The 26551-nt window shown below is 53.6% G+C and overlaps 1 protein-coding gene across 9 annotated transcripts in view; it reads left to right on the forward strand.

Annotated features, from left to right (window-relative positions):
* SYNJ2 (synaptojanin 2) overlaps window positions 1-26551 on the forward strand; it is a 110952-nt gene that overhangs the window by 62005 nt on the left and 22396 nt on the right. For 6 of the 9 annotated variants that reach the window (XM_086318559.1, XM_086318560.1, XM_086318563.1 and 3 more), the window contains 11 exons: window positions 1017-1100; window positions 8393-8454; window positions 11362-11458; window positions 13850-14022; window positions 14370-14451; window positions 15071-15220; window positions 15326-15491; window positions 18956-19147; window positions 20520-20604; window positions 22502-22642; window positions 24302-24494. In XM_086318559.1, the coding sequence (XP_086174685.1) occupies window positions 1017-1100; window positions 8393-8454; window positions 11362-11458; window positions 13850-14022; window positions 14370-14451; window positions 15071-15220; window positions 15326-15491; window positions 18956-19147; window positions 20520-20604; window positions 22502-22642; window positions 24302-24494 (1425 nt within the window). Of the gene's footprint in view, window positions 1-670; window positions 696-1016; window positions 1101-8392; window positions 8455-11361; window positions 11459-13469; window positions 14023-14369; window positions 14452-15070; window positions 15221-15325; window positions 15492-18955; window positions 19148-20519; window positions 20605-22501; window positions 22643-24301; window positions 24495-26551 lie in introns of those variants that run through there. The other 3 variants (XM_086318562.1, XM_086318565.1, XM_086318564.1) reach the window with 3 other exon arrangements.

Genomic DNA, 26551 nt, shown 5'->3' on the forward strand with positions numbered 1-26551 from the left:
GTGGAGAGTGTGTGTGTGTAAGCTTGTGGAAGGGGTGTGTGTGTGTAAGCTTGTGGAAGGGGTGTGTGTGGGTAAGCTTGTGGAATGGGTGTGTGTGGAAGCTTGTGGAAGGGGTGGGGTGTGTGTGTAAGCTTGTGGAGAGTGTGTGTGTGTGTGTGTAAGCTTGTGGAAGGGGTGTGTGTGTAAGCTTGTGGAAGGGGTGTGTGTGTGGAAGTTTGTGGAATGGGTGTGTGTGGAAGCTTGTGGAAGGGGTGTGTGTGTGGAAGCTTGTGGAAGGGGTATGTGTGTGTAAGGTTGTGGAATGGGTGTGTGTGGAGGCTTGTGGAAGGGGTGTGTGTGTGGAAGCTTGTGGAGAGTGTGTGTGTGTGTGTGGAAGCTTGTGGAAGGGGTATGTGTGTGTAAGGTTGTGGAATGGGTGTGTGTGGAAGCTTGTGGAAGGGGTGGGGTGTGTGTGTGTAAGGTTGCGGAAGGGGTGTGTGTGTGTGTGTGTGGACTCCGTGACACGCTTAGGAACACAGTGCTTGGGGCCGGGACCGACTGTGAGGTCATGTCCAGTCTGGACTCGGGCGGTCAGGTGCCGCCAGCCGGGCTTTGCCTACCGCTGCTCCCTTTCACTTCCTCTGGTCCTTTTCCAGTGGCGCCTGCTGCTTGGCCGGCTGACTGGCTGACAGTCGAGGGCTTCCAGGAAGGTCTCAGTTAAGTCCCAGAGCCCATCTGCTTCTGTTCCTGAAGCTGGTGGGGAGGGGACTGCGGGGCTTTTCGGGGAAGGTGGGTCAGGTTGTGGGAATTCCCGTCCGTCCTCGGAGGCTGGGGGGTGGCCTGCAGGCCCGTGCGCTGGGCTGGCCTGCAGGGCGGAGAGCGGGCCAGGCGGGGCGAGGGGCAGAGGGCACCCCAGCCCGCGGCCGCCCTTCGCTCTGGCTGGTGTCGGGTCTCAGCAGCCGGATCCCGTTACCCGGCCCCGGGACGTTCGCTTTCATTGAAGAATACCTTTCCCCTTCTGTCTCTCTGCGGTGCAGACAATTTACATGGATGATGGCGTGTCCTCTTTTGTCCAAATCCGAGGCTCCGTTCCGCTGTTCTGGGAGCAGCCAGGGCTTCAGGTAAGTGATGAGAAAGCCTGTCTGTGTGTGTCTGTCTGTCCTTGTTCACCTGCTCTTGCACACCGCTGTGGGCTGCTTCTTCTCATCGTGTTTCTTTCCTGGCACAGTTTCAGGTCTTTTTCCCCAGCCCAGCTGGATTGAGCTGAGCTGTCAGTGTGTGTGCACATGTGCATGTGAGCGTTGCACGTGTGTGTGGTGTTGTACACAGAGACACACGCGTTGTGTGATTTCCCACCTCGAGCTCCCTGATGACACTGGTGAGATGGGAGGTCTCTGGGGGTAAGTGGACCACGTCGTGTGATTGCAGTTCCCTTTGCTCAGACCCCAGTTCGGTGCGTTGAAAATGTGGCCTCTGATGTCTTTTGAGACCTGTGACCCTCCTGGAAAGCTTTGAAAGGTTTGGGGGGCCCTAGTGGCCGTGCGGCAGGTCTGGTGTTTGGAGGTGCCTGTTCCCGGACCACCTGAGAACTGCACACTGGTTTCTCGTGATTTCTAAAAATACCCCTTGCTGTCCCACGTGGGGCTCTGGCCGGTGCCAGGGCTGTTTGGCCTTCTGTCTCCTGGGAAGTGTTCAGGGTATGAGGCCAAGTACACATTTGTCATCAACCAAACAGCACGCAGCCCCATTGAGGGAGTTCCTACCCAGGAGGGTCTTGGCCATGTCCTCCTGGACCTTCCTCCCTGGCCAGAGGGGATGTAGGTGCCCTCACAAGACCCCTGTGCCCGGCTTCCATCGCTTTGGCCCTTCTTCCCGAGGGCTCGAGGCCCAGGGCCACCTGCCAGATCCTTGGGAGTGTTTGACACACCGGGTCTCACCGCCCTTGACCTGACTTGGCCTCAGCTGTGGGCACCTTGTCCTCACGCAGTTGGCAGCTGTGGAAAGGAAGCTTGTCCGCCCTTCGGGGAGACAGGTGGGCAGATGTCTTACGTGGGCTCTGAGTTCTACGGAAAAAGCTCTGAGAACGTTCAGTTTCTCCAACAGAAAGGAACACCTAAGACGCGTGCAGCAGCTTGTGGCATTAAGTGGCTGCAGAGAGAGGCACTCCCGGGGACGGATGGAGTGTTCCCTGGAGCCCATCCCCAGAGAGCTGTGTTTTTAAACAGCTCAGCTGAGATATAATTTACACAGAGAAACCTGGAGAAGCCTGTGAAGCGTACAATTCTCTGGGTTTTAGTCCATTTACAGAGTTGTGTAACCATCGCCGTGGTCTAATTTTAGAACACATTCTTCACCGCCAAGAAACCCTGTGCCCATCAGCGGTCACTCCCCATCCCCTCCAGCCCTACCCGAGTCCTCGGCAGCCGCTCATCTATTTTTTGTCTCTCTAATTTGCCTATTCTAGACATTCTAGAAGGGGTTTTGAAGTTTAATTTTCTTTAGATGTGCAGTTTCCTGGGCGGGGGTGGTTATGGGAGCATCTTAGAGTTTGGGAAGGACCCTTTGGAACTCGTCTGTTTTAGCCTCTCACCCAGTTTGGGGTTGCTCTTCCAGGCTTGAGGTCATGATTCAGGATGGCTCCGTCATCATCATCATTGTTACTAGCTAGTTTCTCCTTGCCTTGCACAGTCTGCCTCTGCAGGGGCTGTGCCACACGAAGTCTGCGTCCTCGGACCTTCACGGTCCCCCTTTTTCCACTTCATCTTCTCCAGGACCCTCCTTCATCATCTCTGTCTTGTTTCTAGAACTCGCCATGCTCTGGTCTCTCTCTTCTGAAAACAAAGCTTGTCATTCCCTTCTTTAATTTCGGTCTTCACGTTGAACCCGCAGATGCTCTAGATGCAGCCTGACCCTGCCGTGGAGCAGCCGTGCATCTGTGGACCTTGGCTGGCTCACTTTTCTGCAGCTATAGCACCTCCTGGACTCATGATGCTTGTTAAGGCTCTTCTACAGCCTTCGTGGTTTCTTCAAAATAAGTTTCAAAAGACTTCAGTGTTCATGAATCTTTTGCTAACCTTTGGGTTTGATACCTGTGTTTACCCTCTAAATATGATTCTGCATCAAAGGCAGATGAGGTCCTCTTTGGAGGGGGTTAGCTCTCAAACCCCCTACCTGGACTATCAGTAGCAAGTCTGACGATCAGTCTGGTGGTTTTTTTCCATTTTGAAAAACTCTCACTCCATCTTCACTTAGGTTAGATGAACAGTGCAAAGATTTGGAGGTGAATAGCTTGCATTTTAAGTTGCAGTGTTGCAGCCTCTTACGCTTGCCCCAGGGAGCAGATGAGCCCTGGTTGCGGGGAGTGGGGGGGAGGGGGGTGGGGGGGTATGAGGGTATGGGGGTGTGCAGAGAGGTCTGTGGATGGTGATTTGTCTACACATTTTCACAGGCCCAGGACCTTCATTGCAAACGCCTGGGTCCCGACTGCGTTTCCAGCAACACGTTCCCCTCACATTTCATCTTTGTCATGTCAGCAGGCTGTGCCGTTTATAAAGAGCCATATCGAAAGCTAGTTGCTCTTCCAGTTCAGTCTATTTAGTGATGTTTTTATATAGGATTCGTTTGAAGACTTTGCTGCTCTTGTTGCTTTAGCGTCTTCTTCCCTGTAAGGTGCACACACAAACAGGTCTTGCACTGGTGGGTCAGGTCTGTGTTTTGAAGCTTCATGTGGCTCAGCCGAGGAGGGAGAAGACCACTCCCCTCTGCGGCTCCCACCGTGCCCACATCCACCTCCTCCCCGTCAAAGCCTGTTCACTGAGCTCCGGGGCACGCAGCCCTGTGTGCTCTGAGTTGGGTGGTTGTACCTTCCTGTGTTCCAAAGACGATGTGAGATGGATCATACTGCAGCAGTTTTAGAAATAATAACAAGGTTGGGATGAGGAGAAAAAAGTGCTTAAAATGGATGTGAACCGAAGCCAGCATGACCCGGTACACGCAGTGCAGACCACGGGCCTTGCACAAAGCTCCTGGGCTCACCAGCAACATCACAGAAAGAAATAAGGTCACAAGACAGCTTATTGTGGTTTAGAGCATAGGCTCTGACGTTATAGGGACCTGAGTTCCAGTTCAGGTTCTGGTTCCCCTACTTAGGAACCATATACTGTTGAGAAGTTTTTATCTCAAAAAAAAAAGTGGAAAAACTCTTTCTTGCTAAGCCTTAATTTACGCTTCCGTAAAATGGGGTTGGCTGTACCAGTCTCATAGGGTTATGGAGAGGATTGAATATCATGAAATGTGTTAGAATTCAGTACAGTATATAGACTCTAAAAAGTATGAAAAATGGTAGTTGTTAATGTTATTCATAACATAAAATATAGCATCTAAGAGACAGAAGAACTTCCCAGGTGGCTCTGGTAAAGAATCAGCCCGCCGATACTGGGGACACAGGTTCCATCCCTGGGTTGGGTAGATCCTCTGGAAGAAATGGCGACCCACTACCTGTATTCTTGCCTGGGAAATCCCGTGGATGGAGGAGCCTGGCGGGCTACAGTTCACAAGGTTGCAAAGAGTCAGACGCAACTGAGCGACTGAGCACGTACGCAGACAAAAGCCCAAGTTGCATTAGGAGAGGTGTGGCTCTTTGTGCCCTATGAGTCGAGTAGGAGTTTCACACTGAGTCCCCACGGGGATGCTGTGTGGTGTAGAGACAGTGTCCTCACCTCTCTGAGTTCATGTGCAGCGCGAGGACCAGTCTCCGGGCTCTTCCACCACCCAGCCCTCATACACACCCCCGGGGAAGCCGTTTATTCATCCCGCAGGCTCTCATCACACATCTGGTACGTTCAGACACCTGACATCAGAGGTTGCCCCTGCCTTCCGGGAGGCAGGGACAGGTCCTGACGGTGTGGTATGAGCAGAGCCAGGAGAGAGGGCGACTGAGGTCCCCGTGTGCTGGGGTCCAGCCCCGGCTGGTCCAGGGTATTCGAAGCAGGGATGTCGTTGGTGAGGATCAGAATACAATAGCTTCAATTAGATATTAATTAAAGATGTAAAGAGTAATAGAATGAGGATAGCTCAGTAGGAAAATTCAGTGGAGAAAAGAGGCTGAGTAGCTTGGTTTATGCGGGAGACCAATAAAACTTCAAGACAAGAAGCTTGCACCACTTACGTAGGCCGCAGGCGTCCTTCCATTCTCCCGAAGGAGAGGAGACACTGAGGCCTCCCCGGTCGGATCTTAGAAGCCCAGGCATAATTAGTAAGCATGGCGGGTTCCGCGCTCCAGATGGAGACTCAGCCAGAATTTGAGAGAGAGAGAGACATGGGGAGACCAGTCTTTCAAGGAACTGATCCCAATTCTTTATTTTCCATGGTCTACTTTTATACACTGAGATGTTATTCAAAAGTCACACGGGGTCAGCAGTCCTGACTTTTATCAAAGTCAGGTGCTTCATACAAATGTATACGGAGGTCTTAGGGATGTTACATCATCTTCTGGCCAGGGGGCCTGCTGACAATTTATGACCCTCTCCTTGTGACAGCGGTCAGTCAACCAGGACATTTATTTCTCCAGGGGTGATTATTCTTGAAACAGACACCACCTTCCGAAAGTACCAGATAAAGTTACATTCCTATAGGGTGAGGGTGTAGTGGGTTTTAATTAAGGAAAGAATTTACTTAGCCTAAGGTCCAACGTGATTAATATCAAAGGTTAATACTTATTTCTTCTATATATTCATTAATGTGTGTAAGGGCAGGGGATGTGGAGTCTTAGCAACAAACATTGGCTCAACAAATGAAAAACCCTTCACCAATACAATTTCTAATCAGCCCATTATACTTATACTAATAGTTTTCTAACTTTTCTAAGGAACCTGTTTTTAGAAGGTTTAAGCATCTCGTGCCTCTCATGGTTGGGAGGCTGTGAGCAATCACATGTGGCCGGACAAGCCTGTCAGTCAGGCCAGAGAACCTTCAGAGGAGTTTGTAGGTTAAAACATTCTTGTCACGCCCAGGAGTTTTTATTAACTGGAGCTCTAAGTTAACTCCTTCTCCGAAAGAGGTGGTGGGGGACAGCCCCCCGTAAAGTCAGAGGTGTAGGTGAGAGCACAAAGTAGTAAAGCAGGCAGGCTCTGGTTATGGGGGTAGATGCTCGAGGATTTCCAGGGAGACTCCTGAGGCTCGATCCCGCCTTTGCGTATGTCGAGCCTCCTTCCTCATGACCTTTGCCACGGGCGGAGTGCCTCACTCTGGCCCCCAACACCTGTGCTGCGGGGGTGGGCGTCTGAACTGACTTGGGAAGGGTGGGGTGGGGTCACCCCGGCCAGGAAGGCAGAGGGGACCACGATGCAGATGCTGCAACCCCTGCGTCAGACCACATCCAGGAACTGTGCTGGCTCGGCCACCTACAGCTCGGCCAGGGGGACAAGTTCGTGGGGAAAGGTGTGGCTGGAGAAGCCAGCTAGGTCCTGATGAACATGGGCTTTGTATGTTACACTGAGAAGTTTGAATTTTGCCCCAGTGGTGCCCAAAGTGCTGCATGTTGAAGCTACTGGGCACTCATAAAATTCCTGGTGCTCAGGGCGTGTGCTATCCCCATTATATCACGACGGGTGGGAGCAGCCATGCATGCTGTTTTAAAGATGCTTAGATGGCTCCAATGTGCAGAAGGCTTGGGAACCACTCAAGGTTATGGTGGTAAACCAGCTTTTCTGGGGCCAGGAGGGAGAAGTTTGGAGTTGTTGCTTTTGCCCATTTTTGTGGTATAAATACTCCCATCATGGCTGATTTAAGGCCAACGCCTTAGCCGTGGAGCTGGGACACACCATGGCTTGTGAAGATAAAGGTAAAGCCACCAGGTAGGATGATGGCAAGGATCCAGACCACAGAGGCTGGCATCTTTAACTAGGGGAGGGGCGGGGAGATGTTCAGAGATGCCCTTTGTGGGTCTGGGACCCTCTCAGGAGCTGGTAGACACTCCATGTCCACCCAGCCAGGCGTTATTCTTCCATCCACTTCCTCAGGCTCAGCCTGGAGCGTTTAGGATCGCACCTCTGGCTTTAGAGACCAAAAGGGAATGGTCGGTCACGCGTCCAGTTGGCTGGGGGAGGAGGGTGGGCAAAGGAGGAAGAGGGAGACTAAAAAAAGCAGCGAGGTCAGTTCCTGTGTGCGGGGCCAGCTGTGGTTTCATTCTAGCCCTGCCCGAAGCTGCTCCCTGCGGCTCTGACCCACAGCAGCCTCAGGACTAAGTGACATCGGAGAGGAGAGCTGCAGGTCAGTGTCCGAGCCGGGCATGGGCAGGGCCCAGCATGGGGAGGCCGGATGTGAGGCCTTGGGCAGCCGGACTAAAGGGTTGTCCAGGTGACAGAGGAAGGGTGACCTTCCAGAGAGCATCCCAGGCCCGCTTCTGCCCAAGGACCACGTCCTCAGATAGTCCATCCCGCTGGGAGCCCACAGTGTCCCTTGGCCCCTCCTCCGTGATGTTACTTCAATCACCTGTGCAAGGTGTTCCTCAGTTTCTCTGTTTAATATGTCTTACTTTTCAACCGAGAAGCGATTTACGGGAGACACTTTGCAACCATGCAAATATCCTGCTCCTCGTCAAACTCCCTTAAGATGTATGGTCAATGGATGATTTTTGCCGAACAGTTTTTTCCTGGGATGGTTATAAGGCGATGATTTCCCATCACTCCTTCTGTGTTTATTGGTTGGTATTTGCTGTAAAAACCTTCCCTTCTCCCCATCCCTGTTCCCCACCCAGCTAGTCGTCTCACCAGGCGGCCACCGCCCCATCCACCTGCCCGCATCCATCTATCCATCCAGTCATCCACCCAGCCAGCATGCTCGCCTCTGTAGAGATTCCTGGATTCCTGTTCTCTTCATCAGGTTATAATCCGCTACTATCCTTAACACTGTTCCGTGTCAGGTTGTCCTAGATTTATCCAGCTTCAGAGGCCCTCAGCCAATAGCAACATGTAGTTTCAAGTTTGCGTTTTAAGCTGCCAGTGTGAAGTAAGTAGTTCTAGATAGTAAGGCAGATTCATTTGCGGGTAGTTATGGCAGCTCAGATTTGAGGGGCAGTCAAGGTCCCTGGCCTCGCAGAAGAGGCTGGAGGCTGGTTTCTCTCTCCTGGTTGGCTGGGCTACACCTCTGCCCCGTGGAAGTGTTTGTGGATCCAACCTGGGCCTCGTGGTCTGTCTTCTGTGGATGAGTCCAGCTGGCATGGTCCATGCGGCACTTAGGAGAGGGCCACAGCAGAGCCGGACTCGGGTTCAGGGTCTGGCCATCCTGAGCTGTAAACAGACCACAGAGGGGCCGTGGGGCTCCTGCTCTGGCCTGGCTGGTGGCGGAGGGCGAATGGGAAGGCAATCGAGTCCTGGGCCGGAGGAATCACTAGCGTCATCTCTCTTTGATTTAGGTTGGCTCCCATCATCTGAGACTCAGCAGAGGCCTGGAGGCCAGCGCCCCTGCCTTCGACAGGTAGGGCCGTCAAGTCCATCCTTCCTCCTATCAGACAGTGGGATGGGGGGCCAGGGAGTGGCCAGAAGGGGGAGACCCCAAATGTGCACTCTGAATCTGCCTTTCACTCTGGTTCTTTCTGCCAAAAGGCAGTTTACAAAGTGGAATTTTTCCCTTGCTCTCAGGTTTCCCTGCAGGTTCATTTAATAAATTGCTCAGGTAAAACTTTGCAGTTATTTTATCCATTCCTTCTGCAGTCACGCTTTTATCTATTTGTCCTAGTTAATAAGGGATCATCTAAACTATAGGGTATTTCCAAGCCAGTTTCCTTTTGTTTTTGAAGTTATATATTCCCAGGCTTTACAAAGTCATGGTATAGAAAGGTATAAGGGAAAAGGCAGAGGTGCCCTAACTCGCAATTTCCACTGTTAGCTTTTATGTGTCATTCTAGAAGAAATTCTGGTTCATTTCAGTTGCTCAGTCATGTCTGGCTCTTTGTGACCCCATGGACAGCAGCACCCCAGGCTTCCCTGTCCGTCACCAGGTCCCGGAGCTTGCTCAGACTCGCGTCCGTCGAGTCGGTGGTGCCGTCCAGCCGTCTCGTCCTCTGTCGCCCCTTCTCAACTCTGGGTCATACATAGTTAATTGTTTAAAGCACCGATTGAGTCATTGCACGCTTCCTATTTTTCAGCTAGCTTAAGAAAAGCCATCACTAACCTAAACTCTTGGTAATCTGTACTTGAAAGTTATTAGCTTCTTAAAATATATGTTGTTTTTACTCTGAATGCTAATTTTAAAATGATCTTAATGGCTATAAAAATAATTTTCAAAGTAATTTTTTAAGTGTTCTAATCATGCTACCTGAAGCTTCATTTGGACTTTAAATTTGCTTGCAGCCTTCTTCTTGACCTTAAAATCGGTAACACCATCCCACCTGTGTCCCTCAGTTGGTGTATTACTACTCACCTGAGCAGGCCCTGCTCTGACTCCACATGTCAGACCTCAGGCCAGGACGCACCTTCTGTGGGCAGGAGGAACCACAGAGCCTGGAGTAGTCAGGCCATGCATGTCCTGTTCTTCCAGCACCCGCCCCCCGGGGCTGCCTGGCTCCAGGGACGGGGTGCAGCCTGCCAGCTTGTGGGGAGGCTTTGATCGCCTAGATCTGATCCAGCCCTGCATCTTCCCAGGGGAGAGACTGAAACAAGGCAGGGTTGCTAGGACCATGGCCCTGGGAGAATTCCTCCCCACGGAGGCAGAAGCCCATCTGAAGATGAGCAGGCAGGCTTATTGTCAACCGTCTGCAGAGCAGCATAGACTGCCCACTTTCAAATCCTTGTTCTTTTCTGCAGTGTTTTCCTTCAGAGCTAGTAAGACAGGTTTTTTGTGTCCACCACCCCCCCCCCCCAGCCTTTATGGGGCCAAAATGGTTCTTTTGTGATAATTGACTTTAAAATATTCCATTTACGAGAGAAACGTTATTGCAGACACGGGGAAAATGCAAAACTGTTTAAAGAAGAAAAGAATCTAAAAGCGCATAAAATTCCACCACTTTTAACATTGTCCTGTGTTGTCTTCCAGTTTTTTCTAGTTTCAGACGTAAAGATTGCATTACTAAATCAGTTTTACGTCTGTTTTTTGCATTATGTCTCCCTATTTTTTTAAAAAGCTACATTTAGCTATTCTAACATTGATGAAAGTAAAAGAGGAGAGTGAAAAAGTTGGCTTAAAGCTCAACATTCAGAAAACGAAGATCATGGCATCCGGTCCCATCACTTCATGGGAAATAGATGGGGAAACAGTGTCAGACTTTATTTTTTTCAGGCTCCAAAATCACTGCAGATGGTGACTGCAGCTGTGAAATTAAAAGGCGCTTACTCCTTGGAAGGAAAGTTATGACCAACCTAGATAGCATATTCAAAAGCAGAGACATTACTTTGCCAACAAAGGTCCGTCTAGTCAAGGCTATAGTTTTTCCTGTGGTCATGTATAGATGTGAGAGTTGGACTGTGAAGAAAGCTGAGCGCTGAAGAATTGATGCTTTTGAAGTGTGGTGCTGGAGAAGACTCTTGGGAGTCCCTTGGACTGCAAGGAGATCCAACCAGTCCATCCTAAAGGAGATCAGCCCTGGGTGTTCATTGGAAGGACTGATGCTAAAACTGAAACTCCAATACTTTGCCCACCTCATGGGAAGAGTTGACTCATTGGAAAAGACCCTGATGCTGGGAGGGATTGGGGGCAGGAGGAGAAGGGGACGACAGAGGATGAGATGGCTGGATGGCATCACCGACTCGATGGACATGAGTTTGGGTAAACTCCGGGAGTTGGTGATGGACAGGGAGGCCTGGCGTGCTGCGATTCATGGGGTCGCAAAGAGTCGGACACGACTGAGCAACTGAACTGAACATTATTAAAATTATAGTTACTTTTCAATAGCTGGTGGTAAGAATATTGGAGTCTCCCCCTACTATTTCAATATATGTGTAATAGTCTCTGATATGCAAAGAATTTTCCTAAAGATGGAAATTTTCTTATAACCTTCTTGCTGAGGTTAAACATCATGAAATGCAGTACTTAGATGAAAAGACTGGGCCCCGAGGTTGATGGCTCCCCTACTGGTTTTTCTAGATTTGAGAAACTACCAGGTGAACTAGGTTAACTTTGGAGTTATGCACATTGCGTTTTTGAGGCTCTGTTCATGAGAGGCAGGTTAGCAGTTCTGGATTTACGGGGGGACTGTATAGAAGTCCAGCGTATCCTTGTCTGACGCCACGCGTGTTCGGAAGTCTGATCTGCTGTTCCTGTCGGCCGCTGCCTTTCCTGGGGCCAGCTCACCCTAGACCGCTAGTGCCCAGCTGGTGCCCTCGAGGGCGGGGTCGTCAGTGTGTGTCCCAGAGGCAGGGCATCACAGACTGCCCCGCTCTGTTGCAGGCATATGGTGCTTCTGAAGGAGCAGTACGGGAAGCAGGTGGTCGTGAACCTGCTGGGCAGCAGAGGCGGAGAGGAGGTGCTCAACAGAGCCTTTAAGGTAACTGGCTCCCTGCCCTGGGGCGAGGCCAAAAGAAGGGGAGGGGGGCCTGCTCTGGGTGGGCTTCCCTGGGGACTGGAGACAGTGGCCTGCTCGCCCCATCTTTGAAGAGACTTTTTTCCATCAGAGCTTCAGCATTAAGTGATCTGGGCTCCTGATGAATGAAGTTTACTTTTCGTGAAGCCTTGTTTGGGTGAATTTGCTCAGAATGAGAACAGAGCGTCTCCTAGCTCCAGCTGCCTTTTCTCCCCGCTGGGTCATTGAGGACTCAGCATGGCCAGGCCTTTCCCCACCTCTCTTGGACAAACATACACACGTGTGCATGCATACATGCACGCATACATGTATGTTTGGGCTCCACCCCATGCATCCCTGACCCCTCAGGGGGCTGGGGTCCCCTGCTCACTCGTCGGGCAGGCCCAGCCACTAGTCCACACCTCCTGGCAAGTCCACACGAACACCCGCAGGACACTTGTACCTAAGTAGCTCTTCAGAGCCCCTGCTGGGTTTAACGCGAGCAGCCTAACATAATTTCCTCCTGTGAACTTGGAGCCTTCAAGTCGTCATCCAGCCTTGTTTGGGCTGCCCCCCACCCCGCCCTGCCCGAAGCTGCTCACTGTCCCCAGCTCTCTGTGGACTCCCCTTGGCTTTTGGCACATATTCCCCGCCCTGGGAAGATGCAGCGAGAAGCCCTGGATGGGGAGGGGGGCCGTGAGCAGAAGGCTCCACCCACCTCCAAGCATCTCTCCCGATTCCCAGTGCCCCCATGCGCATTCAGTCTTCTCTGGACCGAGTGGGCTATGGGCCTACACAGTCCTTTCAGCCCGTGTCCCCTGCTGGATGGGAAAGGAAAAAACCCTGTGGTTGTTCAGAGCTCAGGGAAGCCCCTTATGGAGAGTGTGAGCTTCCCGTCACTTCACAGGAAGCGTGTCCCCCGTGGTCCTGGCCCCTGGCCAGTGGAAGCTGAATCCACGGGGTGCGCGTTTCCCGCTGTTTGGGGAAGCCCCGTGCTTGCAGCAGACTTTCTGGTGGCCAGTTTCACTTGGCCAGACCTGCTTTTCCTGTTTGGTTTGTTGCTATGGGCAACAAGCTTGACAAGTATCTCCCCTCCCATCCATCTTGGCAGCAGTGTTGGCAGCTTATTTTAAGAAAAAAGAAGGGGGGGAAACCCTCAAGAACCTTCTCCCCTTTGTGCCTCGATTTTGGGGAGAAGGTGTTCTTAGCTGCCCCAGCAGCTGGTGGACCCCCGGGCCAGAATGGCAGACAGCCGACCTGGGGCCCAATGCAGGAGGCCAGGCTTCTGGGCAGGGAGGGGGTGAGAGGCAGACACTACCTGGAGAGCCTGGGTCATGGTCCCCACTGGAGTCGCATCAAAGAAGCTCCCTCAGCCCGTCGGCTCCACCATGCTGAGGTCCACGCACCGGCAGCTGGCCTGTGACCCATGGCTCTCAGGCCACAGGGGACCGGGCACTTCTGCAGCTCATGAAGCCACCAAGCGTGCCTGCTTTGGGTCAGCTGACAACCTCAGAACGAGACCTTCTTAATGTCGGTGCTTGTGTGTTGATTTGCATCTAGCCCGTGGGGGTCAGGCACTCAGAGTCATAGGGACTAGACAGCCCGAAGCCCTTCTAGCCCTTTAAGTCACTAGACTCTGGCTGGGCACATGGTGGACAAGCCTGACCTGAAGCCACACTCTGGGATGGCAGCACGTCATCCTTGGCCCCCAGGGCTGCCTGGTGAGAGTGCTGGGGTACCCGGTGTGGAGGCCAGACCTCTGCCCAGCACCCACCTGCGTGCTTCTCCATCTCGGCCCTGCCTTCAGTCTGGCTCACCTGCTGGATCTAAGCCCCGGGAGGCCCTGAGCCCCCGTCTCCCCCAGGGTTTCATTGGGCCGGACCTCCCCCACCCGCAGGTCCTCCTGGAGGACCCTCCTGGAGGCTTGGCTTGTAGGGATGGGACTGGTTACCAGGGCAACGGGAGCTGGATTATGAGCTCCGCAACCTGCTTCACTGCCCCGGGTCCTGGGACACTGAGCACTGCGGGGCCTGCAGAACAGAGCCGTCCTTCCCCGCAGGCGCCCTCCGGAGAGCCCTGTGGGAGCTGATGTCCCTGCCGGGCCCGGGGCTGCCCCAGGGAGCCACGGGGCAGAGTCACAGAGCCACAGAGCCACAGTCTGGCTGTCTTCCGCCCGAGGCGGACCTCCGGCCCTTCTGCAGGCGAGACGCGCTTTGTGGTTTCGTCCCCAGGGTCGTGTTCTGTGCTGCCCCTTTCTGGATCAGGGCTGGTAAACAGCCTGGTCCACCGTAACCCTTCAGGCCAAGCCCCTGGGCCCTGCTGAGTGATGCGGTTAAGCGGCCAGATGCCCCGCCACCCTCTCCCATCCCCTTTCAGAAGCTGCTCTGGGCTTCCTGCCACGCCGGCGACACGCCTATGATCAACTTTGACTTCCATCAGTTTGCCAAAGGTGGGAAGCTCGAGAAATTGGAGAACCTCCTGCGGCCCCACTTGAAGCTGCACTGGGATGACTTTGACGTGTTCACCAGGGGCGAGAATGTAAGTCCACGGTGAGTCTCACTCATGTCCTGTCCTCCTGCCAAGAGGCAGGCGACTCCTGGGAACGCACCCCCAAGCCTCGCTGCTCCTGCTTTAGCCGGTGGGCAGACCTGTGACATGTCCTATTGGGGAAACCTCCACTGGGGTTTCCGTGGGAAAGACAGAGCCAGACAGGCAGCTTAGGATCCGCTCGTCTGCATCGTGCTGGTGACTCTGGGCTGCAGGGGTGGGCTCTAGGTGGCGGTGGGCTACCAGGCAGGAGGTGAGGGGTTCTCTCTTGATGAGTTTCCTTGGGGGCCTGCAATCCCACAGGCTTCTTCCAACACAACTTGTAACTTGTATCCATTGGTTTCCTAAGTTTTCAGAAAGGCACTTTGCGGATGAACTGTCTCGACTGCCTGGACCGAACCAACGCGGTGCAAAGCTTCATCGCCCTCGAGGTCTGTCTCTCGGCCATCTATATCCTGTCCTGGGCTGCTGGGGGGATGGGCTGGGCTCAGCACCCTCGTGGGCTCTTGTGGTCACCGTGGGGAGGGGACAGCCATGTGCCTGGCATCTAGAGAGGGGTCTCGCTGAGGGTCACGTGACCGGTGGCCCCTCACCAGTGAGGGGTGGTGGTGGGCCTCACACACTCTTTGGAAGGACCCCAGACGCGGCGGTCCATGGCCACCACCTGGAGGAAAGACAGGCTGTAGTGGTTGTTGTGGACGAGGGCGGAGTAAGGCTGCCTGAGGTGAGGCTGGGTTTGCAGCCTGCTGCCCGGGTGACCTCCCCTGGCTCCCTGCTGGGAGGAGGCGTGGGGTCAGCGCTGCCCGCCATCCAGCCTTGGCTGTCCTGCTTGCTGGGGGTGTCAGGGGAGGGCTGGGTGGTGTAGATGAAGTCCAGTGGGCCGTGGCGGGAAGCCCCATCCTCCGATGCGAGGGGGCCCTGTCCTCTGAGGGCGCAGAGTCAGCCCCATAATCACTGAGTAGGAGCTCTTGGGGGGTGGCGCCTGGTGGTGTACCCTGGGCAGCTTCCGAGGGGCACGTCGGTGACCGCTGGTCCCTCTGGCTTTCCCAGGTCCTCCATCTGCAGCTCGAGAGCCTCGGGCTGAACTCAAGGCCCATCACTGACCGCTTCGTGGAGTCCTTCAAGGCCATGTGGTCTCTGAATGGGCACAGCCTGAGCAAGATGTTCACGGGCAGCCGGGCCCTGGAGGGGAAGGCCAAGGTAGGGCCATGCCTCCGGGGGCGGCGGGCGGGCAGACAGGCGGGGGCCCAAGCGGGCCCCTCTCACGGCTGTCTGTCTGTCTGTCCGTTGTCCGGCCGGCGGCAGGTGGGCAAGCTGAAGGACGGGGCCCGGTCCGTGTCTCGCACGATCCAGTCCAACTTCTTCGACGGGGTGAAGCAGGAGGCCATCAAGCTGCTGCTGGTTGGAGACGTCTACAGCGAGGAGTCTGCGGACAAGGGGAGGATGCTGTTGGACAACCCGGCCCTGCTGGGTGAGGGGCTCCCACTTGCCTGGAGCTGGGTGGGGGGGCGTCCAGTTGCCCTGCCATCCAGAGGACATGCGACGGGTCCAGCCAGCCTGCCCACCCTCACATAATCTTAGATGGCAGGTGGCAGGTAGCCCCTGAGCGAGCTTCTGTGCTCAGAACCTGACCCTTGACTCTAGCTTGACCCGTCTCACGGTGTGACCAGCTGATCTAAACAACCAGCTGCCTTGTCTTGTGTGAGATGCTCAGCCAGGTGCAGCTGCAAGTGGAGGCTGAGGAGAGGCTCAGGAGAACACAGTCATTGCCCTCACAAGTCCTGGAGATGCCGCGTGAGGCCATGTAGAGAACCCCAGGGTGGTCAGGAGGCAGAAGGGCGCTTAAGCCATGGTTATTATTGGGGTTTTCATAGCGAAGGCTGGGTGGGGTAGACAGTGTGGCACGGGCTGGCTGGAGTAACTCTGGAGCTTTGGGCTACAGCCGTGGGCTCTAGGTGGATGGTTGCTCAGCTGTGTCTGACTCTGCAGCCCCATGGACTGCAGCACACCAGGCTTCCCTGTCCTTTACTATCTCCCAGAGTTTGCTCAAACTCATGTCCATTGAGTTGGTGATGCCATCCAACCACCTCATCCTCTGTTGCCCCCTTCTCCTCCTACCCTCAGTCTTTCCCAGCATCAGGGTCTTTTCCAATGTGTTGGCTCTTTGCATCAGGTGGCCTAAGTATTGGAGCTTCAGCTTCAGCATCAGTCCTTCCAGTGAATATTCAGGGTGGATTTCCTTTAGGGTGGACTGGTTTGATCTCCTTGTTGGGAGGACGTCGACTCCAGGGAGTGGGGGCTGGAAAGAGGAGGCGCAGCTCTGGACTGGTTGTGTGCACAGAACAGGTTCTGGCTGACTCTGAGACCAGGCTTAACCCCAGGAAGAGCAGTCCCTCCCCACCCCGAAGGTCGAGCTCCACAATATACAGAAGATAAAATTGTTTACACGAAACCAGCTGTCACTCTGGTTTCCGGGAGCCTGTTCTTCTGGACTCACGGAAGCATTCACGCTCCTCCTCTGTTAGTTTGGACCATTTTCCAAACCGAGAGGCTGGGAGAGATAAAGTGGGCTCCCCAGGAGCTGATGTCTTTGAATGTTAACTTACTCCAGGAATCTTTCTCAGCTAGAAAGGGTTCTTGGTCCCATTGCCACATGTTATTTATAGGCATTCTCCCCTGAGGGTAATCTCCTGTTTCTGTTATGACCCGGGACCCTAGAAATCCTGCAGTAGGTAGGCTGCCTTCCACTCTTAGGGACAGGACTGTCATGGTTCCCTCAACAGCTAGAGGTTTCTTTTCTTTTTTTTGAAATTAGTTATACTTGACATGTTAGCTTCAGGTGTATAACATAATGATTTGCTATTTGATGTTGCAGAATCAGTTCAGTTCAGTTCAGTCGCTCAGTCGTGTCCAACTCTTTGCAACCCCATGAATCGCAGCACGCCAGGCCTCCCTGTCCATCACCAGCTCTTGGAGTTTACCCAAACCCACGTCCATCCAGTTGGTGATGCCATCCCACCATCTCATTCTCTGTCGTCCCCTTCTATGCCCTAACCAGCATCAGGGTCTTTTCAAATGAGTCAGCTCTTCGCATCAGGTGGCCAAAGTATAAGAGTTTCAGCTTCAACATCAGTCCTTCCAATGAACACCCTGGACTGATTTCCTTTAGGATGGACTGGTTGGATCTCCTTGGAGTCCAAGGGACTCTCAAGAGTCTTCTCCAACACCACAGTTCAAAAGCATCAATTCTTCGGCACTCAGCTTTGTTTATAGTCCAACTCTCACATCCATATATGACTACTGGAAAAACCATAGCCTTGACTAGACGGATCTTTGTGGACAAAGTAATGTCTCTGTATTTTAATATACTGTCTAGGGTGGTCATCACCACAATAATTCTAGTTTACATCCATCACCACACATAGTTACAAAAGGTTGTTTTTTCCTTGTGACGAATGTGTAATGCGACGCTGTTAGCTACAGTCATCATTCTGTACGTCACACCCCCAGGCTGCTTCTTTCATAGCTAGAAGTTTGTACCTTTTGGCCACCTTCATCCACTGCCCCTCACCTCCACCCTAGCCTCTGGCAACTGTTCTCTGCATCTGTGACTTCATTTTTTCTTAAGGTTTGTATATGGGGATGTGTTGAAGATTCCGCATAAAAGTGCACTGGGGGCTTCTTTGGGAAATTTTTAATGGCATCTTACCTCCTAGGGCTTCCCTGGTTGCACAGACATAAAGAATCTGCTTGCTATGCAGGAGACCCGGGTTTGATCCCTGGGTTAAGAAGATCCTCTGGAGAAGGGCATGGCAACCCACTCCAGTATTCTTGCCTGGAGAATCCCATGGACAGAGCAGCCCAGCAGGCTCGAAAAGAGTTGAACACAACTGAACGACGAACAGTTTCACTCTCCCCTAGAGCAGGGGTCCCCAGCCTCCAGGATCTAACGCCTGATGATATGAGGTGGAGCTGATCTAACAGTAATAGAAATAAAGTGGACAATAAATGTAACGCACTTGAGTCATCCTGAAACCACCCCACCCCACCCTCGCCCTGGTCCATGGAAAAACTATCTTCCACGAAAACCAGTCCCTGATGCCAGAAAGGTTGGGGACCACTTCCCTAGAGCCGGTAAACATTATAGGTTCGTGGAAAAGAAGGGGAAACCTAGCAGTTTTCCTTATAAAGGTGTATAACTCTTATCTTAGAAATTTTTGGAGTTTTTGAAAAATTGGTTTGCCCATGCTGAAAATGGCTTCACACCCCTTTTCTGCTTTTATTCCTCCATTGCTGCGGAAATTCCCGTTTGGCTTCTGATAGGCAGGGTGATGTTTGTGTCAACCCTGGAGACGAGGCCACCTCAGGACAAGTGGAAAGAAGCTCTGAGTGGCACAGTGCGTCTCATTTCATAGCAGAGTGTATGTGATGGAGATTTGGCTTAAGTGCCCAGTTTAAAAAATGGAATATATTTTGGCCATCTAGAGGACGGACCTGGTTCAGAGTAATGATTTTTTAAAGGCTTGAGTCTGGGGGTACCACAAACCGTTGCTGGTGCTTGGACTGGAAGATGGAGAATGCAAAGTGGGTGTCAGAGCCGAAGTTCCGTGCGGGAAGTTGCAGGGTGCCTGTTGATGAACTTCCGTGGGATCGTGGCGTGACCGTGGAGGATGGGTGTCCCTGTGACCTGACGTCAGAGCCCGTGTGGCTGTGCTGGGGGAAGGGTGTGGAGGGGACATTGTAGCAGAAGGGCCACAAGGAGGTGCTCTGCTCGTGGTGGGCTTTAGCCTCATCCTCATAAGGCCCGGCCACTGGTTCCTGTGGATGGCCTCGGCGTCCCTCTCTGGCAGCAGCCCTGGCTGGGTTTCTGGGGGTGTGGGGGAAATGCATGAGTTTTGGGGTGAGACAGACACGCCCTTTCTGTGTCCCCGATAGTGACTCCCAAGATCCTGAGAGCCATGTCGGAGCGCCAGTCAGAGTTCACAAATTTCAAGCCGGTGTGCGTGGCTGTGGGCACCTGGAACGTGAACGGTGGGAAGCAGTTCAGGAGTAACCTGCTGGGCACGGCCGAGCTGGCCGACTGGCTGCTGGACGCGCCCTCGCTGTGCCGAGTCACCGGACCCCCGGGTGAGTGCGGCCGGGTCAGGGTGATGGGTGTAGAGCCCCCTCGCCGCGGGCCTCGCCCACAGGTGGGAAGTTGGGTGTTTGGCCTTCTCGCTCCTTAGAACGTTCAGCAAACGCTGTGGTCTGACTTTGCAGAAGATGTCCGGCAAGTTACATACGTGGCACCTTTTCTTTTCCAAGTGTTTGGAAGAGTTACCCAAGCGGTGAATCTCCATTTTCTCTTCACACATAGATTTTGCACTTTTTCAGTTTTGATGACTAGAACCCTCAGGCTGTAAGAAGTGAGTGAGATGCCAGACCCGGCCCATGCCTTGACCCAGAACACACACCCCTGCCTTTTCTCAGACCCCTCTTATTGACACATGTTTGCTTCAGCAGTCATGAAGAAGTTGTGTCCCCTTTTAAGAATAAAATAATTGCGAGGTTGGACACCTCACCTTTTATCCTATGTCATGCAAAATAATATTTAATGGCCTCAGAGGTCAGTATCCAAACACGTGCTTTTTCTCTGAGAGTCAGCCGTTTATTTAGGCCTTTGGTTTTTCTCCTGCTCATCTGGGTTCCAGTTCCCTGCCTGCTGTGTGCAGTGCTGGGGGGCGTGTGGGGGGCTGCACTCATGTGCCTTGATGACGATCAGAGCCCAGAGCCCCGTTTCCACTGTCTGTGCCCTGTCTGCGTGGGGCAGGGGGCAGGGTACCGCAAGGACACGGCTCGGAGTCACGGGGATGGCTTAGGGCTCGTCGAGAGGGATGTGGCCGGTGGCTGCAGGGCTTCTGTTCACCAAAGGCCCCTCGTTCGAGGGAAGATAGAGCTGAACAAAGAGCTGATGAGAAGCCCCTCTGCTTGCTCTGCTGTCTGTAAACCAGCATTTCTGGGGCAGACTTCATCAGAGCGGGTCCATCCCCTGACCCTCAGGACACCAGAGCCCTGGGAGAAGACCACAGTCGGACATTAACCCAGAGGGGCTGGTCCAGGGCTGTGAGAGTACTGAGGGCCACGCAGGTTTGAGCCAGTGCCCCCCACGTCCCGGGAGCTTAGGGCCTAGCAGGTTGGGGTGGGGCAGGTTGGGCCTGGGGCAGGTCTGCTGGCATGGAAGTTATGAGTCCAGGCACTTTCCACGTGTCCTCTGACTTCATGACCACCCTTCAGGGTGACCATTAAAGTGTCCCTTTTGAAAAGCAAGCCACAGAGAAGTCAGTGATGCTCCTGGGATGCAGGCAGGGAAGGGCCGTGTGCACAGTGGGAGCTGGAGGGAGGTGGGCGTGTGCTTGCCTGTGGCCAGGAGGGCTTGCCCAGGCCGCGGGGCTCTGGCCCTCGAGTTGGCCGCACCGGCCCTGGTGGGTCTGACTTCCTCCGTCTTCCGCTTGTTCCGCAGATGATGGCGGCAGCCCAGCTGACATATTTGCCGTGGGGTTCGAAGAGATGGTGGAGCTGAGTGCGGGGAACATCGTCAACGCCAGGTGGGCGGCCGGGCCTGGGGTGTGGGATCCCGAGCTGGGGTGGCCACTAACCTGCGACCCTTGGTGCTGCCCGAGTTCCTTAAGTCCTCCCAGACGTGCTCCTCCCTGTTCCTCTCTCTGCTGATTGAGGGGCCAGAAGGAAGGGTGGGGGAGGCTCTGTGCTCCCGGAGCTGCCTGGCCGGGAGGGTTGAGTCACCAGCTGCCAGTGGTGTGTGTGAGCCCCGAGGGTGTGGGCTGGGCTGGAGGGGGGCTGACTCACGTTTCCTGGGGAAAGATGAGAGAGGGAGAGGTGTAAAAAATCCGTACAAAGGAAGGAAAACCACTGGACTAACATTTGGTGTGAACTCAGCTGGACTCTTTCTTTCCTAGTCCGTTGTAAAGTACTTTCTGAACGAATAATAAAGCCTGGTTCTATGGCAGTCTAGTGGTAAAGAACCCACCTGCCAATGCATGAGACCTAAGAAACTCTGATTTGATCCTCGGTCCAGGAAGATTCCCCTGGAGGAGGAAATGGCAACCCACTCCAGTATATTCTTGCGTGGAGAATCCCACAGACGGAGGAGTCTGGCGGGCTACATATAGTCCATGGGGTCACAAAGAGTCGGACAAGACTGAAGTGACTTAGCGCGCACACGTGGAGGTCTTATGAGTAAGGCCCTGAGCTGGGTGGCCGGCGGCAGGCGTAGAGCTGATGTGCGGAACACAGTCAGAGACACGCAGATAGCACGCTGTGAGCGCTGAGGCTCAGAGGGCCCTGATGCAGGCGTGCAACCCATATGATGTCTGTGCGGAACACAGCCAGAGACACGCAGGTAGCACGCTGTGAGCGCTGAGGCTCAGAGGGCCCTGATGCAGGTGTGCAACCCATATGATGTCTGTGCGGAACACAGCCAGAAACACGCAGGTAGCACGCTGTGAGCGCTGAGGCTCAGAGGGCCCTGATGCAGGTGTGCAACCCATATGATGTCTGTGCGGAACACAGCCAGAAACACGCAGGTAGCACGCTGTGAGCGCTGAGGCTCAGAGGGCCCTGATGCAGGTGTGCAACCCATATGATGTCTGTGCGGAACACAGCCAGAGACACGCAGGTAGCACGCTGTGAGCGCTGAGGCTCAGAGGGCCCTGATGCAGGCGTGCAACCCATATGATGTCTGTGCGGAACACAGCCAGAGACACGCAGGTAGCACGCTGTGAGCGCTGAGGCTCAGAGGGCCCTGATGCAGGTGTGCAACCCATATGATGTCTGTGCGGAACACAGCCAGAGACACGCAGGTAGTACGCTGTGAGCGCTGAGGCTCAGAGGGCCCTGATGCAGGTGTGCAACCCATATGATGTCTGTGCGGAACACAGCCAGAAACACGCAGATAGCACGCTGTGAGCGCTGAGGCTCAGAGGGCCCTGATGCAGGTGTGCAACCCATATGATGTCTGTGCGGAACACAGCCAGAGACACGCAGGTAGTACGCTGTGAGCGCTGAGGCTCAGAGGGCCCTGATGCAGGTGTGCAACCCATATGATGTCTGTGCGGAACACAGCCAGAGACACGCAGGTAGTACGCTGTGAGCGCTGAGGCTCAGAGGGCCCTGATGCAGGTGTGCAACCCATATGATGTCTGTGCGGAACACAGCCAGAGACACGCAGGTAGCACGCTGTGAGCGCTGAGGCTCAGAGGGCCCTGATGCAGGTGTGCAACCCATATGATGTCTGTGCGGAACACAGCCAGAAACACGCAGATAGTACGCTGTAAGGACTGAGGCTCAGAGGGCCCTGATGCAGGTGTGCAACCCATATGATGTCAGTTTGGTAAAAAAGAACCAGCTCAGGGCTGGCGGAGTCTCCAGGTGGGAGAGCCTGCGTCCAGCTAACTGTGAACAGCATCGCTGCTTTCTCTCCTCCAGTACCACCAACAGGAAGATGTGGGGTGAACAGCTCCAGAAGGCCATCTCGCGCTCTCATCGGTACATCCTTTTGACTTCGGCACAGCTGGTGGGCGTCTGTCTTTACATCTTTGTGCGTCCGCACCACATCCCCTTCATCAGGTAAGAGCATTTCGTTTACAGACATCTGGGGGAACCCGGGATTCTTTTATTCCCACTTCCTTTCCCCCGCCCCCCACTTCCTGCAGCAGGAATCAGGACCTGCCATTATTTTAGTCAAATGTAACACAACCCCCAGGGAAAAACCAGGCTGAATAGAATATTGTCTAGCATTTAAAAAGCCTCGATGGGAACTTCTAGCTCGGGAAGCTGGACCCTTTTTGGAGCAGCGTTTCACCATCCCTGTCAGCCAGGCTCAGTTGGGCGCAGGGAAGGGGTTCCTTGCTGCAGTGTTAGACAGGAAACCTCTGGCCTAGAGCTGGGTAACTCATCAGGAAATGAGTTGTTGTCTCTTTTCAAAAGAATTCTACATTTCAAAAGATGTGTGGGCAGAAACTCTCTACCGCTGTCACCCCGTTACTCAGTCTCCAAAGTGACAGCTTTGTGAATGTCATGAGGGGAAAAGCCTTGGAACAGGATGTCTTTTAGGAAAGGGCGTGTGTGTGTGTGCACGCACAGGCATGCATGTGTGTTTTAAGGTTGGGAGGAACTCCCCTTCTCCCGCAGCTGTCTCATAGCCTTCCCTTGCTCCCTGGTCTCACTCATGTTGTTAGAGTCCCTGCCAGTCTTTCTCTTTGCCGATACCTGGCATTGAGCTGGCCTGACCCCTGAACCCAATAGGGTCATACAGGTTGTGCATCTCCTCAGAGGTCAAGGACCACAGACTGCCCGGGGCAGCACCTGGAGAGCAAAATGCTCTGTGTTCCTAATAATCTCTTCTGTGACCTCTGGGAAACTTTACGGTTCGTGTCCCCCGTGGTTGCTGTAACAGCCTGGCAGTGTCCACAGGGAGTGGGTAAAGGTCGGTTGTGGTTACAGTGAGGCTGCGGTTGGGGTCGGGATCAGAGATGGAACACGGGGAAGGGGTCCATGCCGAGGGGCTCTGGGTTTCCCAGGCGCCCGCTGAGGTCCCGACCCCGATGTCCTTGGCCCCGAGGCCCTCCAGCCTAGGGCTGGGTGAGCGCGCACTCTTGCTGGCAGGTTACCTCATACCTTGTCTGTCGGGCGCCAGTCCCAGGGAGCAGGTGGAGGCTCCGTGGTCCTGTGGACCCGCGCACTCCCTTGCGTGCATTGTAAGTCAGCATCTTAACACCAGCAGGCCACTGCTTGGTGGCCACCCCCCTCTACCAGTCCAGCACAAATAACTGGATGGCTCCTGTTTCTTAAACGTACGTTGATTATCTGAGGGCCCCTCCTGTACTTTGCAGAAAAGCTGTGTAGGATGCGGTGGCTGCTTCTGCTGTATCTGGGAGACCAGAAGCAGGTGGTGGGGGAGGTGATTCAACTCCAATGTGCTTCGTGGGTGCTTGTGTGAGCAACCTCGGACGGAGCTGGGACCACAGAGAGGATACTCCTGTCTGCCCCAGGGGGCTGCCCCAGGGCGAGGAAGGGAAGGGGTGACGTGGAGTGGACGGTGACGCGGGTCCCCGTGTGGCCTGGTCCCGGGCGGTGGGAGCCTCCGAGCGGATGGTGTGGGGGGGTTCTCGGAGCCCCCAGCCCCGAGCTGCCACCAAGTGGCTCGTCTCTGTAGCAGAACAGCGTCTGCTTTTCCTTCGGAGGCACTGGGAAGACCCCCCACCGCGTGTGCATTCTCTGTTCCAGGGACGTGGCGATGGACACGGTGAAGACGGGCATGGGAGGGAAGGCGGGGAACAAGGGCGCCGTGGCCATCCGCTTCCAGTTCCACAGCAGCAGCTTCTGCTTCGTCTGCTGCCACCTGACGGCCGGGCAGTGCCAGGTGAAGGAGCGGAATGAGGACTACAGGGAGATCACCCAGAAGCTGAGCTTCCCCATGGTGAGCAGGGCGGTGGGCGGTGGCTGGGTCCCTGCCCCGGTCAGCCCCGCCCGGTGTTCTGAGCAGCTGCAGGAGGGTGGGGCACATGGCTCTAGGAGCATCCCTGCCCTGGGGACTCAGCATTCCAGGCGGGGGAAACCAGCCAGGGAAGCTGAGATAGAGGTGAGCGGGCGTCCAGCCCAGGAGTGCTGGGTTCCCCCTGTATCTCTGTACCTTGCTGAACACGCTGATACACCCTGCGTGTTCTTATTCTAAGGCAACCGCGTGGAACTGGGAAGGAGAACCCGTGTGCTCTGTCTTAAGTTGGGAAAGAACGTTTGAATCCAAACCCAGCGTACGATTTGGTTTTCCTGAGACTCACACTCACCTTCTTGTGGTGGCTCAGAAAAGAATACCCGGTTTCGAAACCAGTCCGTTTGGGAGCCCCCGGATCCTGGTCTGGTTTCTTGGTTTCCAGTATCATGCATCATGCCGCCCTCTAGCGGGGGTTCCAAAGTTTTCATTCTGAAGCCATCTCTGCAAATTCAGATTTGAATGTTTTCCTTTCTATGTGGAGATGATGGTCTCGCATACCGTCAGCCCCCTGCAGACACACCTGTTCCCCAGCAGTGAGAGTAGACTTCAGCCGTTCTTGCCATGGATTCTGTCTGAGACACGGCTGGGTCACAGAGCTCTTCTGTGTAAGGCCAGATCCCTTAAAACTGACATCCTGTTCAAGGGCCTGCACTCAAGGCAAGAATTCCTTAGTTTTCATGAAGAAGAGCTTGAAGTTGTTCAACAATTAATCCTTGTTGAAGCTTTTATTTCTTGGAATAAAAATAAAGAAGTGAGTTGGGAAATTTGTCACTGTAGTTTGCCAGATTCAGTTCAGTTCAGTTCAGTTGCTCAGTCGTGTCCGACTCTTTGTGACCCCATAAATCACAGCACACCAGGCCTCCCTGTCCATCACCAACTCCTGGAGTTCACTCAGACTCATGTCCATCGAGTCAGTGATGCCATCCAGCCATCTCATCCTCTTTCGTCCCCTTCTCCTCCTGCCCCCAATCCCTCCCAGCATCAGAGTCTTTTCCAATGAGTCAACTCTTCTCATCAGGTGGCCAAAGTACTGGAGTTCCAGCTTCAGCATCATTCCTTCCAAAGAAATCCCAGGGCTGATCTCCTTCAGGATGGACTGGTTGGACTCTCCAGAGTCTTCTCCTTGCAGTCCAAGGGACTCTCAAGAGTCTTCTCCAACACCACAGTTCAAAAGCATCAATTCTTCAGTGCTCAGTTTTCTTCACAGTCCAACTCTCACATCCATACATGACCATAGGAAAAACCATACCTTGACTAGACGGACCTTTGTTGGCAAAGTAATGTCTCTGCTTTTGAATATGCTATCTAGGTTGGTCATAACTTTCCTTCCAAGGAGTAAGCGCCTTTTAATTTCATGGCTGCAGTCACCATCTGCAGTGATTTTGGAGCCCCCCAAAATAAAGTCTGACACTGTTTCCACTGTTTCCCCATCTATTTCCCATGAAGTGATGGGACCGGATGCCATGATCCTCGTTTTCTGAATGTTGAGCTTTAAGCCATCTTTTTCACTCTCCACTTTCACTTTCATCAAGAGGCTTTTGAGTTCCTCTTCACTTTCTGCCATAAGGGTGGTGTCATCTGCATATCTGAGGTTATTGATATTTCTCCCGGCAACCTTGATTCTAGCTTGTGCTTCTTCCAGTCCAGCGTTTCTCACGATGTACTCTGCATATAAGTTAAATAAGATTATGTAGGACTAATATTTTCTTTTTGTGTCTGTGTAACTTAAAAAAAAGTAAAGTCCAACCCTTCTCACTTGAAATGTGCTATTTTGAAGTAGCAAACATGGGACACAGTTTCAATAATTAAAGAGTTGATAATAGAGCTCTTTTTCGGTAGAAATATTGAGGGTACCCACACTCTATACCGGTGCTATTCAATAGAGTAGCCACTAGCCACAAGTAGCTATTCAAATGTAAAATAGAAAAAATAAAGCCAAAAGCCCTCAGTCACACTGGCCGCATTTCACGTGCGTGGCCCCA

This window comes from Bos grunniens, chromosome 9 (assembly GCF_055505025.1).
Source record: "Bos grunniens cultivar Pamir isolate PY7600 chromosome 9, Bosgru_T2T1.0, whole genome shotgun sequence".
Lineage (NCBI taxonomy): Eukaryota > Metazoa > Chordata > Mammalia > Artiodactyla > Bovidae > Bos > Bos grunniens.